The sequence below is a fragment of the Embiotoca jacksoni genome, unplaced genomic scaffold, assembly GCF_022577435.1.
Source record: "Embiotoca jacksoni isolate LCO1_2020_lvr unplaced genomic scaffold, fEmbJac1.0.p SCAF_25, whole genome shotgun sequence".
In the NCBI taxonomy this organism is placed as follows: Eukaryota; Metazoa; Chordata; class Actinopteri; family Embiotocidae; genus Embiotoca; species Embiotoca jacksoni.
Genome location: NW_027185376.1, coordinates 2,496,017 through 2,507,655, shown reverse-complemented (window position 1 = coordinate 2,507,655; position 11,639 = coordinate 2,496,017). Strand labels below are relative to the sequence as shown.

At 40.7% G+C, this 11,639-nt stretch overlaps 1 protein-coding gene across 1 annotated transcript; it reads left to right on the top strand.

Annotated features, from left to right (window-relative positions):
• The first annotated feature begins 26 nt into the window (after nucleotides 1–26).
• On the top strand, nucleotides 27–10,178 carry mettl4 (methyltransferase 4, N6-adenosine). Its single transcript, XM_069159582.1, has 8 exons — nucleotides 27–431; nucleotides 906–971; nucleotides 2,193–2,553; nucleotides 2,899–2,968; nucleotides 3,603–3,777; nucleotides 3,871–3,977; nucleotides 4,075–4,166; nucleotides 8,274–10,178. Exons 1-8 carry the CDS (start codon nucleotides 201–203, stop codon nucleotides 8,438–8,440), a joined length of 1,269 nt encoding a protein of 422 aa, XP_069015683.1. The 5' UTR covers nucleotides 27–200; the 3' UTR covers nucleotides 8,441–10,178.
• The last annotated feature ends 1,461 nt before the right edge of the window (nucleotides 10,179–11,639 follow it).

Here is an 11,639-nt window from a genome sequence, read left to right as displayed (position 1 = left end):
GCCGCGGTTTTTTTTTTTTTTTTGTTGTTGCTGTTTTTACTGCGCTTTACATTCAGTTTCATTTTCAGGGAAATAGAATTATTTGAATACATTTCCGCCGCAGGGCAGGACGCGGCCTGCTGCACTTGAAGCGGGAGCCGTCGGGATTAGAGGTTTGATCGCTATAATCCGAGTTTTTTTTTTTTTTAAAACGGGTACTGATGGCCGTGGTGCTGCAGAGCAGCCCGGGCTGGGTACTGGAAGCACGCTCGCTCATTGATCGAGGCTACGCACGGTGCATCCGATGGAGGGACAAGGGGAAGTCTCACGTCCAGTGCAGTTTCAAACGGCAGTGTTTTCAGGTTTCTAAAAGGCATTGTAGCGTGACTGCCGGTGCTGCTGTGAATGGAGCAAACGCGGACATGCTGCAGAAAACAGACAAACCATCAAAGGTAAATCCTGCTGCACGGGCTGCCGCCGGGGGTTCAACAAAGTACTGGAAAGCAGCCGAGTACATTTAGTTAGTACTGCACTTTAATAGGATTTTGATGAGCTCCATTGTAGTTGTGCTTGTGGCAGGATTTACCTTGCAGGACCTACGAGCAGAAACGTGACCTGCGTCATACGTGGTATTTTCATTATTTCCTAAAGCACACAGTACTCCAGAGGTCAGTGCAGAGAAATTAAGCTCAACAGCAATCATTTGTGCCATTCGTTTGTTTTATTTTTGTTATAATTCATGCAAAAAGGCCCAAATTTCACTTGTAACAACCTCTAAAATGTGAATAATATTATATTATTGTTATTCCAAGTGCTTTTTAACATTTTTGTAGCTACACTTTGAGCCTGTCCTTAGATTGTCTTTCATATTTGAATTGTTGTTGTGCTCTCTTGTCTATCAGTATTCAATTTCAATTTGTTTTCAGAAAAGGAAACGAAAACACAGTGAACTCAACCAGGGGGAAATTGATTCACAGGCTTTCCATGAGAGGGTAGGTTTAATCTCATTATTTAACTTTGAATCTGAGCTGCACGTACACATGACCTTCTTTGGAAAGAGATGTGTGCTGGCAAAGATCAGTTCAGTTCTATTTGAAATTCATTTGATTTCAGATCAATACTGAAATCAAAGGTGTTCGATATGAGCGGAGAACGAAGCTGTCACATCTTTTAATTTAGGTAAATGTATTGATGAATTCAAAGTTTTACCTGAAGGGGAACTCCCCAGATTTTACATGTCAGAGTCTGTATTAGTTTTGTGGAGTACTACTGAGTGAGAAAAAGTTTTATAAAGTACAAGAGTGAAAATTTAAAAAAAAAAAAAAAAAAAATCTGGGGGTGTCAATTTAGAAAGAAGAGAATTTAACACCGACCTGTCGCTCATTTCTGCTGCAAGCTTGATGCTACATTAGCCTCAATAAAATCTGTGGCAAAACTCTGTGCTCGTGTTGCATTGTGGGTAATGTCAGGGTCTGGATTTGACACCCATTTTTATCCCTTTTTAAAAAGAAAAACTGCCCATTGTTTACAATATGTAAAAACTTATCAGAGGTAGAAGTGCTCATAATGCAGACTCTCCCATTTCAGAATGAGACGCACTGCTTGATTGCTAACTTTGATGATGCAGATGTGGGGCTAATTTGATGTTATTTGTAAATGGCTGCATCGCAAGACATCCTCTTCAGCACGTAGAGCATCAGGTCTTCCTGAAGTCGCACAAATTTACGACGCAGGACGCCACTGGTCAACAGATAAACTCCCAAAAGCTTTCACGTCACAAAAGTGGCCGAATAAACGTGTCCTCCCCTTTTTTGCTGGGGTTTGACTCTCTCCAAACGGCCTCTCTTGTGTGTCAGCCCCACAAGGTGAATGTTTCCAGATAACTAATGTCTGCTGCCATATGGCTGAACATTACAATTACATTTCTACAATGACAAGCGGAAACTACAATGCACACACGTCCTATCATGCTTTGAATGTTTTATTCTGTGTTTGTTTCTCATGCAAATTGGTAACGCTTGTACGATTTGAATTTATCATTTGTGTTTCGAAGGCCTGTTTATATAGTTAATCTGCCTGTAATATTGGCGAACAATTTAAACTTGAATTAAGTTGTTTGTGTAACTGACATCAACAAGTGTTTAACTTTGGTCCTACTTTAACTTTACTGCACCACCCAGACAAAATAATCTCTGTAATGTGCCACGATGCAGATCCGGTCTGTTATTCTGGAGGGAACCAGATCCTTGGTGGAATCCGCCCGACCCCTCGGATACCTGAACGGAGAAACGGACGCAGTGAAAGACCCTCTTCCCTCCCAGGAGTGCGGCCTCGCAGCTCTGTGCGAAATGGCTAAAGAGCTTCCTCTAGTGGACGATGAGGAGCAGGAGGAGTGCACTCAGTTACTTGTTGCTGAGGACGGCTGCACTTCACACGTTGACTTCTTCTCCCGGGTGACGGAGAACAGGGCGGACCGGGCTGCCGTGGTTACGCTGATGGGAGGGGAGTATGTGATACCACCTCACACAGCGTTCCTGCTCTCTGATTTCACAAGAATACAACCACTTCTCCACTGTGAGTACAACGCAAAGTATAAAAGTATAACTGAACCAGAAAGTACTGAAAAAAATATAACGGCAAAGAAAATGGTTATATAATTTTCAGGCCATCTGGAGTAGATTTAAGACAAAATGCCTCACATCTATTTTCCCATTGAATGCTTCTGGTAATAAGATTTAGCAGAAGACAAAAGCTGTAAAACATCTGGTCATTGTGGCAGAAATATGACCACCCCACCCCGAATTTAGAGTTGTAAACAGCATGAGTAATATTTCTCGTCCTCTCAAGCGAGAGCATGTTTGTTGTTTCACAGCCTGACATTGTTGGTTAAATAAGTTTTTTTTTTTTTTTCTCACCCAGATGGAAGCAAGTTTGACCTCATAGTTCTGGATCCACCGTGGGAGAACAAGTCTGTGAAGAGGAGTCGCAGGTAATTTGGCATTCGAGCATTTTAGAAAGTGTGAAGCAGAGCAGATATGATGGGATAAAGATGAGACTGTACTGATCTCCAGGGATGGAATTTACATGTTACAGTGGCACACAAAAAAAAGACTAAAATGGTACGAGGAGAAAACAAATTTACAAAAGTATTTAAGATAAGAGAAAATCTAAGCAAAGTTGTTAGAATTCATACTGAATACATGAATGTGTTCACCAATTAGTTATCATCTAATAGATTCTAAAGCCTGTTCCTCAAAATCACAAACGTTAATGCCATGATGACACAAGAGGAAAAACTGGGGTTTCATCAAAGTCAGAAGAATTCATCTGTGATCCATAAATGTCTCTTCAAACTTGTTGTTTAGATATTTCACTGAATTAGTTAGAACTCTAAAAGACAAGTTAAATCATGAGAAATGATCCTCTTGGGACCTTGAATATTTGAATCAGATTAAATCCAGCAGTTGTCAAGATAATTAACTCTGAACCACTAATGTCATCCTCATGGTGGCACCAGAGAAAAAGTAGTTGAAGTAGCTAGCGTGGCTAAAAACAAAAGAAAAGTAATGGTGTGTGTGCATGTTGATCCGTTTACACTCACTGTATTCGTTTCCCCGGTGAAGATACAGTTCTTTGCCCTCCTCCCAGCTGAAACGGCTCCCGATACCCCAACTGGCGTCTCCGAACTGCTTAGTGGTCACCTGGGTAACAAACCGGCCCAGCCACCAGCGCTGTGTCCGTGATGAGCTGTATCCACACTGGGGGGTAGAAGTCGTGGCCGAATGGTTCTGGGTCAAGGTACAGAACAAATGAAGCTCTAACGCATTGGAACTCTCAGCTACTACTGGAGGTCATTCCTGATGTTTCAAGGGTTTCGCTCTCCCCACGTAGGTCACCACATCTGGACAGTTTGTGTTTCCCCTGGATTCACAGCACAAGAAGCCATATGAGACGCTGGTGCTGGGCCGATATCGGCCCCCTGCCGATGCCTCTGCAAGGTGTGAAATCTTTGACTTCTCCGTTTGTCACTTTTCCTATAATTTATAATAGTGCTCTGAAATGGAATTTATTCCAATTTTGTTTATACTCTTTCAGCCCTTCTGAGACGACAGAGGTTCCTGTTGAGGATCAGCGTTTGGTTGTCAGCGTCCCATCAGCTCTGCACTCCCAGAAGCCCTCGCTGTCAGGTAAATATTTAGGCGCAGTGCTGTACTGTGCCACCAGAGGGCAATGCTGCAGCATCAGTAATTGTTATCTTGCCATCTAGCTTAAGTGATACTTTAAGTCCTTTGACAGCCTGATAAAGAACATTATTTCTAAACTTGTCAGTTCTTTAGGTTTGCATGTTTGACATTTTTAATTTGTCACCTTGATTTTAACGAAGATGACAACAGTTATAATTAACAATTATGACCACAGTGGGGTTTTGTATGGGAAGAGAACACACTAAAGTAGTTGATGATGGATTTATTACATTATTTGACTCATTTAAAGTAGAAAATGTTACACTTTTAATGTGTAACCTGCTTTTCCACATCAGACACTTTCTACCATTGGCAGCAAAGACCCATATGAGAGGAAAGAAAGCTGCTTAAAAAGAACATGCAGCGTCTCTATTTCTGTACTGTAGTTGAGTCCTCAACCCGTGACAGGTTTGACTCGTCAGAGTGGCAACTTTTGCTGCTCAGATATCAGATTTTTCCTGTTTGCGCTGAATGTGGTTACACGAACGCCTCGACTCTACTACTTGGAATCCGCGTAAGACCTTGACAATGAATATGCAGGGAATATGAATAAGAGAGGCTTGACGTCATTTCACTCCCTCTCAGGGGAGCGCGATTTATTGTGCAGTATGGAGAGCAAAACACGGCCACTGTTTGCTGGTGCCCTTTCAGCAGCAACAGAAACGCCTCTTGTCGCATGCAAGTAGCTGGATATTGTTAAAATACATTGATTTAAATCATAACGATGCTGTTGTGGAGCTTTGATACCATAGAGATTAAGAAGATTAGGCTGCAGATTGCGTTCAGTCTCCATGCGTGATTCCATGTTCATGACAAAGCCACTCAGCAGGTTTAATCAGAACTGGTTTGTATATTCCAGTTACTTTATTTGCTGGAGGTTGTTGTCTTTTCATAGCTTGTAATGACTGCAACGTTACCTTTTTATTTTAAATATGCCGGGCTGCACAACATGCAAACACTGAGCTGCACTAATAGACAAACACAAAATAATCGAAAAATGTCTAAATTTGTGTTAATTTTTTTCATTGCATTGTTTATAATGTGGCACAATTGTTACAGCTGTAGTTACTATGCATGTTTTGTTATTCTGCAAGAGGTGTGAAAGCTGTTGGTAGTGGGCGTGTCTCAGTGTAAACTGCAGTGTGGAGTGAAATATAAGTAGGGTTTGACCCAACTCCTGCGGAGATGGCAGCAAAAGGAGAACAGTTTATTTCATAAAATATTTGATCATTTAACACCTCGAGGCTTAAAGAATCAGTTTGTCTCGTGTTCACTACTGCGACAGGTTTTGCAGTTGGTTATGCAACTGCTAGAAATGTAAAATGCATCCCGAGACCTTTGGCTTCTTTCCAACTTGAAATTTCTTTCGTTCGCGTCAAGCTATCATCCCCATAATTCTGCCTCACTTTGTTTGTATTGAGCATGTCAGGTCTGCTCGAGCCAGTGGGCAGCCTCAACAGCGTGAAGCCACAGTTCTCGACCCCGCAGCGTCGAGAAAGTCTGACCCACTTCTGTTCCCCTCTCAGATGGGGCTCCTGTCACTGATATTCTTGGTTGCTATGGAGAGATAAGGGACACCGTTACTACATTACAGATAGAAAAAAAAAATATCCTTGCCAGATGGTCAAGCTGTAAAAAAAAAAAAAAAAAAAATGTTTGCGCTTCTCTGACAGACAAGACGTGTGTTCTTTATTAATTAGGGCCCCCTGCAACTTTAAAACTTGTGAAAGTCCCTTGTCAATTCGGGATTATAATTATTAGTGGTTAAGTGGCTGTTCATAATATTCATTTAAGGAGGAGGCGCACACTTTTAGAGAGCAGAACTGTGATTATGATCTAAACAGCTATTGCATGGCTACCTTGTTTGATTTGATCTGTGCAAGATTGTCACATGGTTCAAATAACGTTTGAGTAAAGCTTTGTTGGGTTTATAATATGTCAATTTAGAAGATCCCAAACCAAGCCCTGTGGGACTCCACATGTCCACAAGTTAAATAATTAATTTGGAAAGATATGACTGAACATCTTCTGCGATGGTCATAATAATAATTGCCATTGTTATGTTGCAGATATTTAAAAAAAAAAAGAAAGAATATAGAGGTAGACAGTTTAGATGAAAGGCAGATGAAGGAATCGTATGATAAAAATAGGACATTACTGTACTGTAATTGAACTAATGGAACTTCATTAGTTTGCTCTTACTTTGTTAATCCTGGAGAGAATATGAGGAGCCTGCGAGGCAGAGTATCTCAGACTGAATGTGTTACTTGTCAAGAGAGTAGTTAAGTAACACCTTCCATCACCTCGGGGTTTTCTTGGCAAAGTTTGACACAGCGTCCCATTTCAAAGTTACGAAGACAATTAGACCTTTTATTCTCTGTTCAGCTTCGGGAGTTGAGTCACCATTTGGAGCCAAATTAGTCGGAGAGCTGCATGTTTGGCATTTCCACACCGTGACTCTCTCTGACGTGCAATGAAAGAAAAAAAGAAAAGAAAAGCGGGAGGTAGGACAGCACATTGTGCAGGTTGTATCGGTTTGGGGATCAGGCTATTGAGCTCATTAACTCCCCAAGTGTTGGCTGAGGTGAGTTTTCAGGCTGGTTTGAGCATGCACAAGAGCAGACAGAGTAGCACAGGGGCAGAGCAAGTGAAACGTATCCGTCAGGTGTGCCTCTCCTGGAATATCATCACTTATGGAGCCAAGGTCACCGCCAGGCTCGACGCAGAAAAATCTCTGCCGTGGTGTGAAGGAGCTGGGAGGCTGCCAGGGCTGCCCTCTGCCTACTCCAGGGTAACAAAGCACAGAAGCTCACCTAAGACATGGATGCAGTGCAGTTATCTGACAGCCTAACCCTCAGTGTATTGGAATGTCTAGTTTCTTTCGTGCTATTATTCAAACAGAATGACATATCAAAACCTCTGTTTTAACGTCTCATTACATTTGTGTGAAACACAAAGTTGAGGGCTGTCTGTTCATTTGTAGTGAATATATTAGTAATCTGTTTTTTGGAATACGTAACACTAAGGGACCACGAAAGTATCAGCTAAGTATTTAGTGCATCACAGCTGCTGTTAGTGTTGGCATCACTCCTGTCCTCAGAAGTAGTGCGTTTGAGAGTTTTAAGGACAACCCAATAGAGATTATCTGCTTTTCTGTGCATACCCTTTGGTCAAAAGCAAGTGTATAATGTCTGGGGAGAAGTCCTACTTAATTTTCTCATCCTGACATGCTGCACTGCAGGGGACCAGAGTCAATATCTGTAAAGATTTTTAAAATGTTCAAAAATGAACCAAAATTATCCACAGAATATGAAGGAAGAGGAGATGAATGGAACTGTAAACACAATAAATGCTGAAACTCAAGCAAAAAAAATAAAAAAAAAATCTTGGTGAGAATGAAGTTTGATGCTGAACTCACAACGTTTCTTCTAAACCGGAAGGTAAACAGCTGTTAATGCTAACGTTGGCGATGTAGAGATAGATTTTAAATGTGGCTAATTGTATAACATTCCTGACACTGCTAATAATAATACGTTTGTTTTTTTTTATGTTTAAATACAGGACTTAAATCTTACATATTGCACCTTTAATGTTTTTCTTTGTGTCCCCACATGGCACATTTTTTGTTTTGTTTTTTAATTTAAAAAGTACTTGCACAAAAAAAAAAAATGCTGTACTGGCTTCTATTGGATTAAAGCTACAAAGATAACACTGCATTTCAGGAACACAAATATCTTCCCCATTTTCCATTCACTTCTACCTCGGCCCAAACAATGAATGAATTAAACAGACGTTTCAGTGGAATTAAAAAAACAAAACGCGCCTGAGACAGATTTGTAGTCAGATTTCACCTTTGATCAACTTCGAGCAGAAAGATGTAATCAGTCAGCAAATTCGAAGGCGGGCTTCATCACTATTTTTTAGTACATTTGCAGTTTGCAGTTTAGAAAATTTTAAGGTAACAGGGCACACATACCCTGTGAAGATCAGGCCATAGGGTGTTGCATTACTCATGATCATTTCCTCTTCCTCAATGCTTCCTTTTCACAGAGGTGTTGAAGCCGTACGTTGGCGCTGAAGCGAAGTGCTTGGAGCTGTTTGCAAGAAGTCTCCAACCCGGATGGACTAGCTGGGGCAACGAAGTGCTCAAATTTCAGCACGTGAGCTATTTCACTTTGACACCTACAGATGATCAAGCAGACGGGGCCACAGGATGACCACGCAGACAAACCCACGTTCACGCAAGTGTTCGGTTCAACTGGGAAAACTGTCCCGCCACAGGGAACCAGTGACTGACGTTCGACACCTGCCGCATCAGTATTTAGCTTTGGTTTTCACATAGCTTCGGTGCCAAAATATTTCTCTACCAATTCCTTTTGATCTGTATTCTTTCGTGCGTGCGGGACCTTTGATTTCTTTCTTTTTTTTTTGGTGTGGGTACATTTTGTACGTAGTGAAACATGAGTCTGATGCAGTTGGAGAGATGAAAGTGCATTTCTGTGGAGCTGTTTTCAACCCAAGGTTTTTTTTTATATTGGCCTTTTCAGTAATCTTTGGCACAATATGTATCTTAAGGAGGATCAAAGTATTTATTTATTTTTACTCATTTTATGCTGTTTTGAGCTGAATTTCAAAATGTTTACCAAATGACAAACACTTTTATGGTGAATGCCTTTTGGTTGTCTTGTCCTTTTAAGAGAAGCTTTGCTTAAAAGTTTTTCACTTGAACAAAAAAAAAAAATCCACCACTCTGCCTGAAGGACACCGAGGTCTATCCTTAGATAATTTGTCCCTGAATTATCCTTGTTTCTACTGAAAGATGAATTTTTTTTTTTTCTGTGTCACGCTTCTAACCGGCTAACCTGCGTTTTCCTGTTGGGTGGGGCCTCTCTAATGAGTCTGGTGGTGTTGTGTGGACGAGCAGGGCCGCCTTTGAGGCCGATGAGGATGAGTTACAGCCACTGCGGTGCAGTACACATCACAGCTAATGAAGCCAGAGTGTGACTCCAGCAGGACCACTTACACATTACCTTGTCAAGCTCTCTGTCTCTTTCTCTCTTACACTTACTTACACACACACACACACACACACACACACACGCACACACACACACACACGCACTCGTCTACAGGATGAGAAACATAGAAATACTTTGTTCAAGAAAGTTTCTTTAAGCTAGTCAAAAATAAATCAAAGCTATCAAACAGATTGGCAACACAAACTATGAAACATTTAGCAAACTGTTAAGGGTCCAATTCAATAATAAATCATCTTAAATTAAAAAAAAAACTGTCAACTTTACTCCAAACACTCTTTAGTGTGTAAAACTCATTACTCTTGCGTTTCTATTGTAAGTAAACATTGTTCTATGTTGTCTGACAAACAAAACACTTATCACAGGCCAACGTGATTTGGTTTTTCCAGGGCTTTCAGCAACATCTGGTAGTCTTTCCCAGCTGCCAAAGTTCACTCAGTTGCCGTGAAATACTGTGAAGATGTTACCACGCGTGGGGGAATATGGATTTTCAGCCACGTGATAACGAGTGGTCGTAAAGAGAGGGAGTCATAACTCCTGTCTGTTCAAATGTAGATTTTCCATAAAAATCCTCAGGGTGTGTCTTTAAGGCCATACACGACTTCATAATACATTTTCTAAAACCCACATTGGTTACATGAGTACAAGGTCTTCTTTTTTACTTTAATTTTGAAGGAGCAGCTAAACTTCCAGCTGTTTTCTGATTATGCTGGGTTTATATAGTCACCAGAGAAAATACTAAGAATTGTATCCAGACACGATGAGTAACAGCTGTCCACCAGACATCATCTTAAAACGTAATTTGACTCATTGGAAGCTGAGGATAGTCTTTTTAAAAGAGGCTCGTGTGTGGCTATAGGCTACTGCAGAAATACTTTTATAACAAGTAAAAGCTGTGAATGCTTTAAAAAAAAAAAAATGCATTGATTAAAAATGTTTAGCAAAATGCTTACGGTATCAGTAGATGTCATTGATTTGTCCTTAAAAATGAGGTCTTTCAAAAGTGCTCCAGCAAGATATTTCTAATCATTTTATTGCTCCGTACAGTTTGCTTTTATTTCGTTTTGCTAATTTAACCGACATGAGTGAAATGACAGGATGAATAAAATGTCTTTCGTGAGCTCGCGCTGGAGAGGTACTCAACCAATCAGGTCTCCAAGGTTTTCTTGTTATTGTCTGTGTTCCCACGGAAACAACAAGTAATCAAAGAAAAATAATCTTGAATTTCTCAGCAACAATCCCGTTATGAAACCTGCCAGAATACATCCCGTTCAGACATGTCACACATACAAAGCTCCCTGCAATACACATTTTGTGTTCCTTCGCTTTTTATTGTAGGATTTCCTTCTTTCTGCCCCTTCAATCGTTATATGTCCTCCTTCAATCTCATTGGTCAAGGTTTACTTCACCAACACTTCATTACCAAAGGTTTTGAATGTTCAGTGGTGTTTTTTTTTTTTTTTTTTTTCTTTCTACATTTTAAGTCTGTATAGATGCTGGTTATATTTATTAAAATAAAGAACAATGAGCTGGAATGAAATAAAAAAAAACAGATAACAGAGCCTACCTGAAATCTACTTTGTAACACTGTCCCTGATCAAAATATCTGTCGTTTCTCTCCCTCTTTGTTCTGATCCCGTATTACTGGCTTTTTAGTTTCATCACAGACTGCACAATCCGTCTCTAAAAGCCCACAACGCACAGCAGAATGAAGTCACCACGGCCATCATATCTCTTACAGGCGCCAGCAAAGGGAGAGTTCCTGTCAAAGTCAGGATGAAGTACCAGTTCGAAGACCTCGTCACCCCTTCTTCCTCCAGCTTCCCCCGTCCCTTTGTTAAAGCCGGAGCGAATGAGTTGTGTTTTTTGTTTCAAATCTTCAAAAGTATTCCCCGTCTTACTCGTGTTTTGCTGAATTGGAAGCTCTTAAGCTATCTAAAATCATGGTGAATTTCGAAGATAAAAGGAGCTTCACCTCAAATTGTCCATCAGCTAAGCGCTGATTGCTGTTGGCTTTGTGGGTAGCAGCTGAAAGACGATCATAAATCGGACTTCCTTCAAAAGTGCAACGGTTTCATCTAACATGCTGTTTCTCAACCATGAAGGGAACCATTAAGAACATCAGGGAGTCAACCACCTCGTCCGTCTTTAAGGTCGGTGGCCTGTAACTGACACGACCAAAGAAACCAGCTATTACGATCAACACTGTAGATCCAATAATGAAGAGGTCAGAATAATAATAGTGTAATAATGCAGCTTTATAGAGCGACGAATTGAAGCCAGAATTACATGGGATCTGTTCCACAAGAAGGACAACCAAAATCCCACTGACAACAACAACAATATAAATAATAACATATTCAGCTACGCGTCACACCAC

Excerpts from the sequence above, each read along its gene's own strand:
- mettl4 (XM_069159582.1), top strand. The coding sequence starts at position 201 with ATGGCCGTGGTGCTGCAGAGCAGCCCGGGCTGGGTACTGGAAGCACGC. Across the intron at positions 2,554-2,898 it reads AATACAACCACTTCTCCACT|ATGGAAGCAAGTTTGACCTC; the intron begins GTGAGTACAACG and ends TTTCTCACCCAG. Across the intron at positions 3,778-3,870 it reads CCGAATGGTTCTGGGTCAAG|GTCACCACATCTGGACAGTT; the intron begins GTACAGAACAAA and ends CTCCCCACGTAG.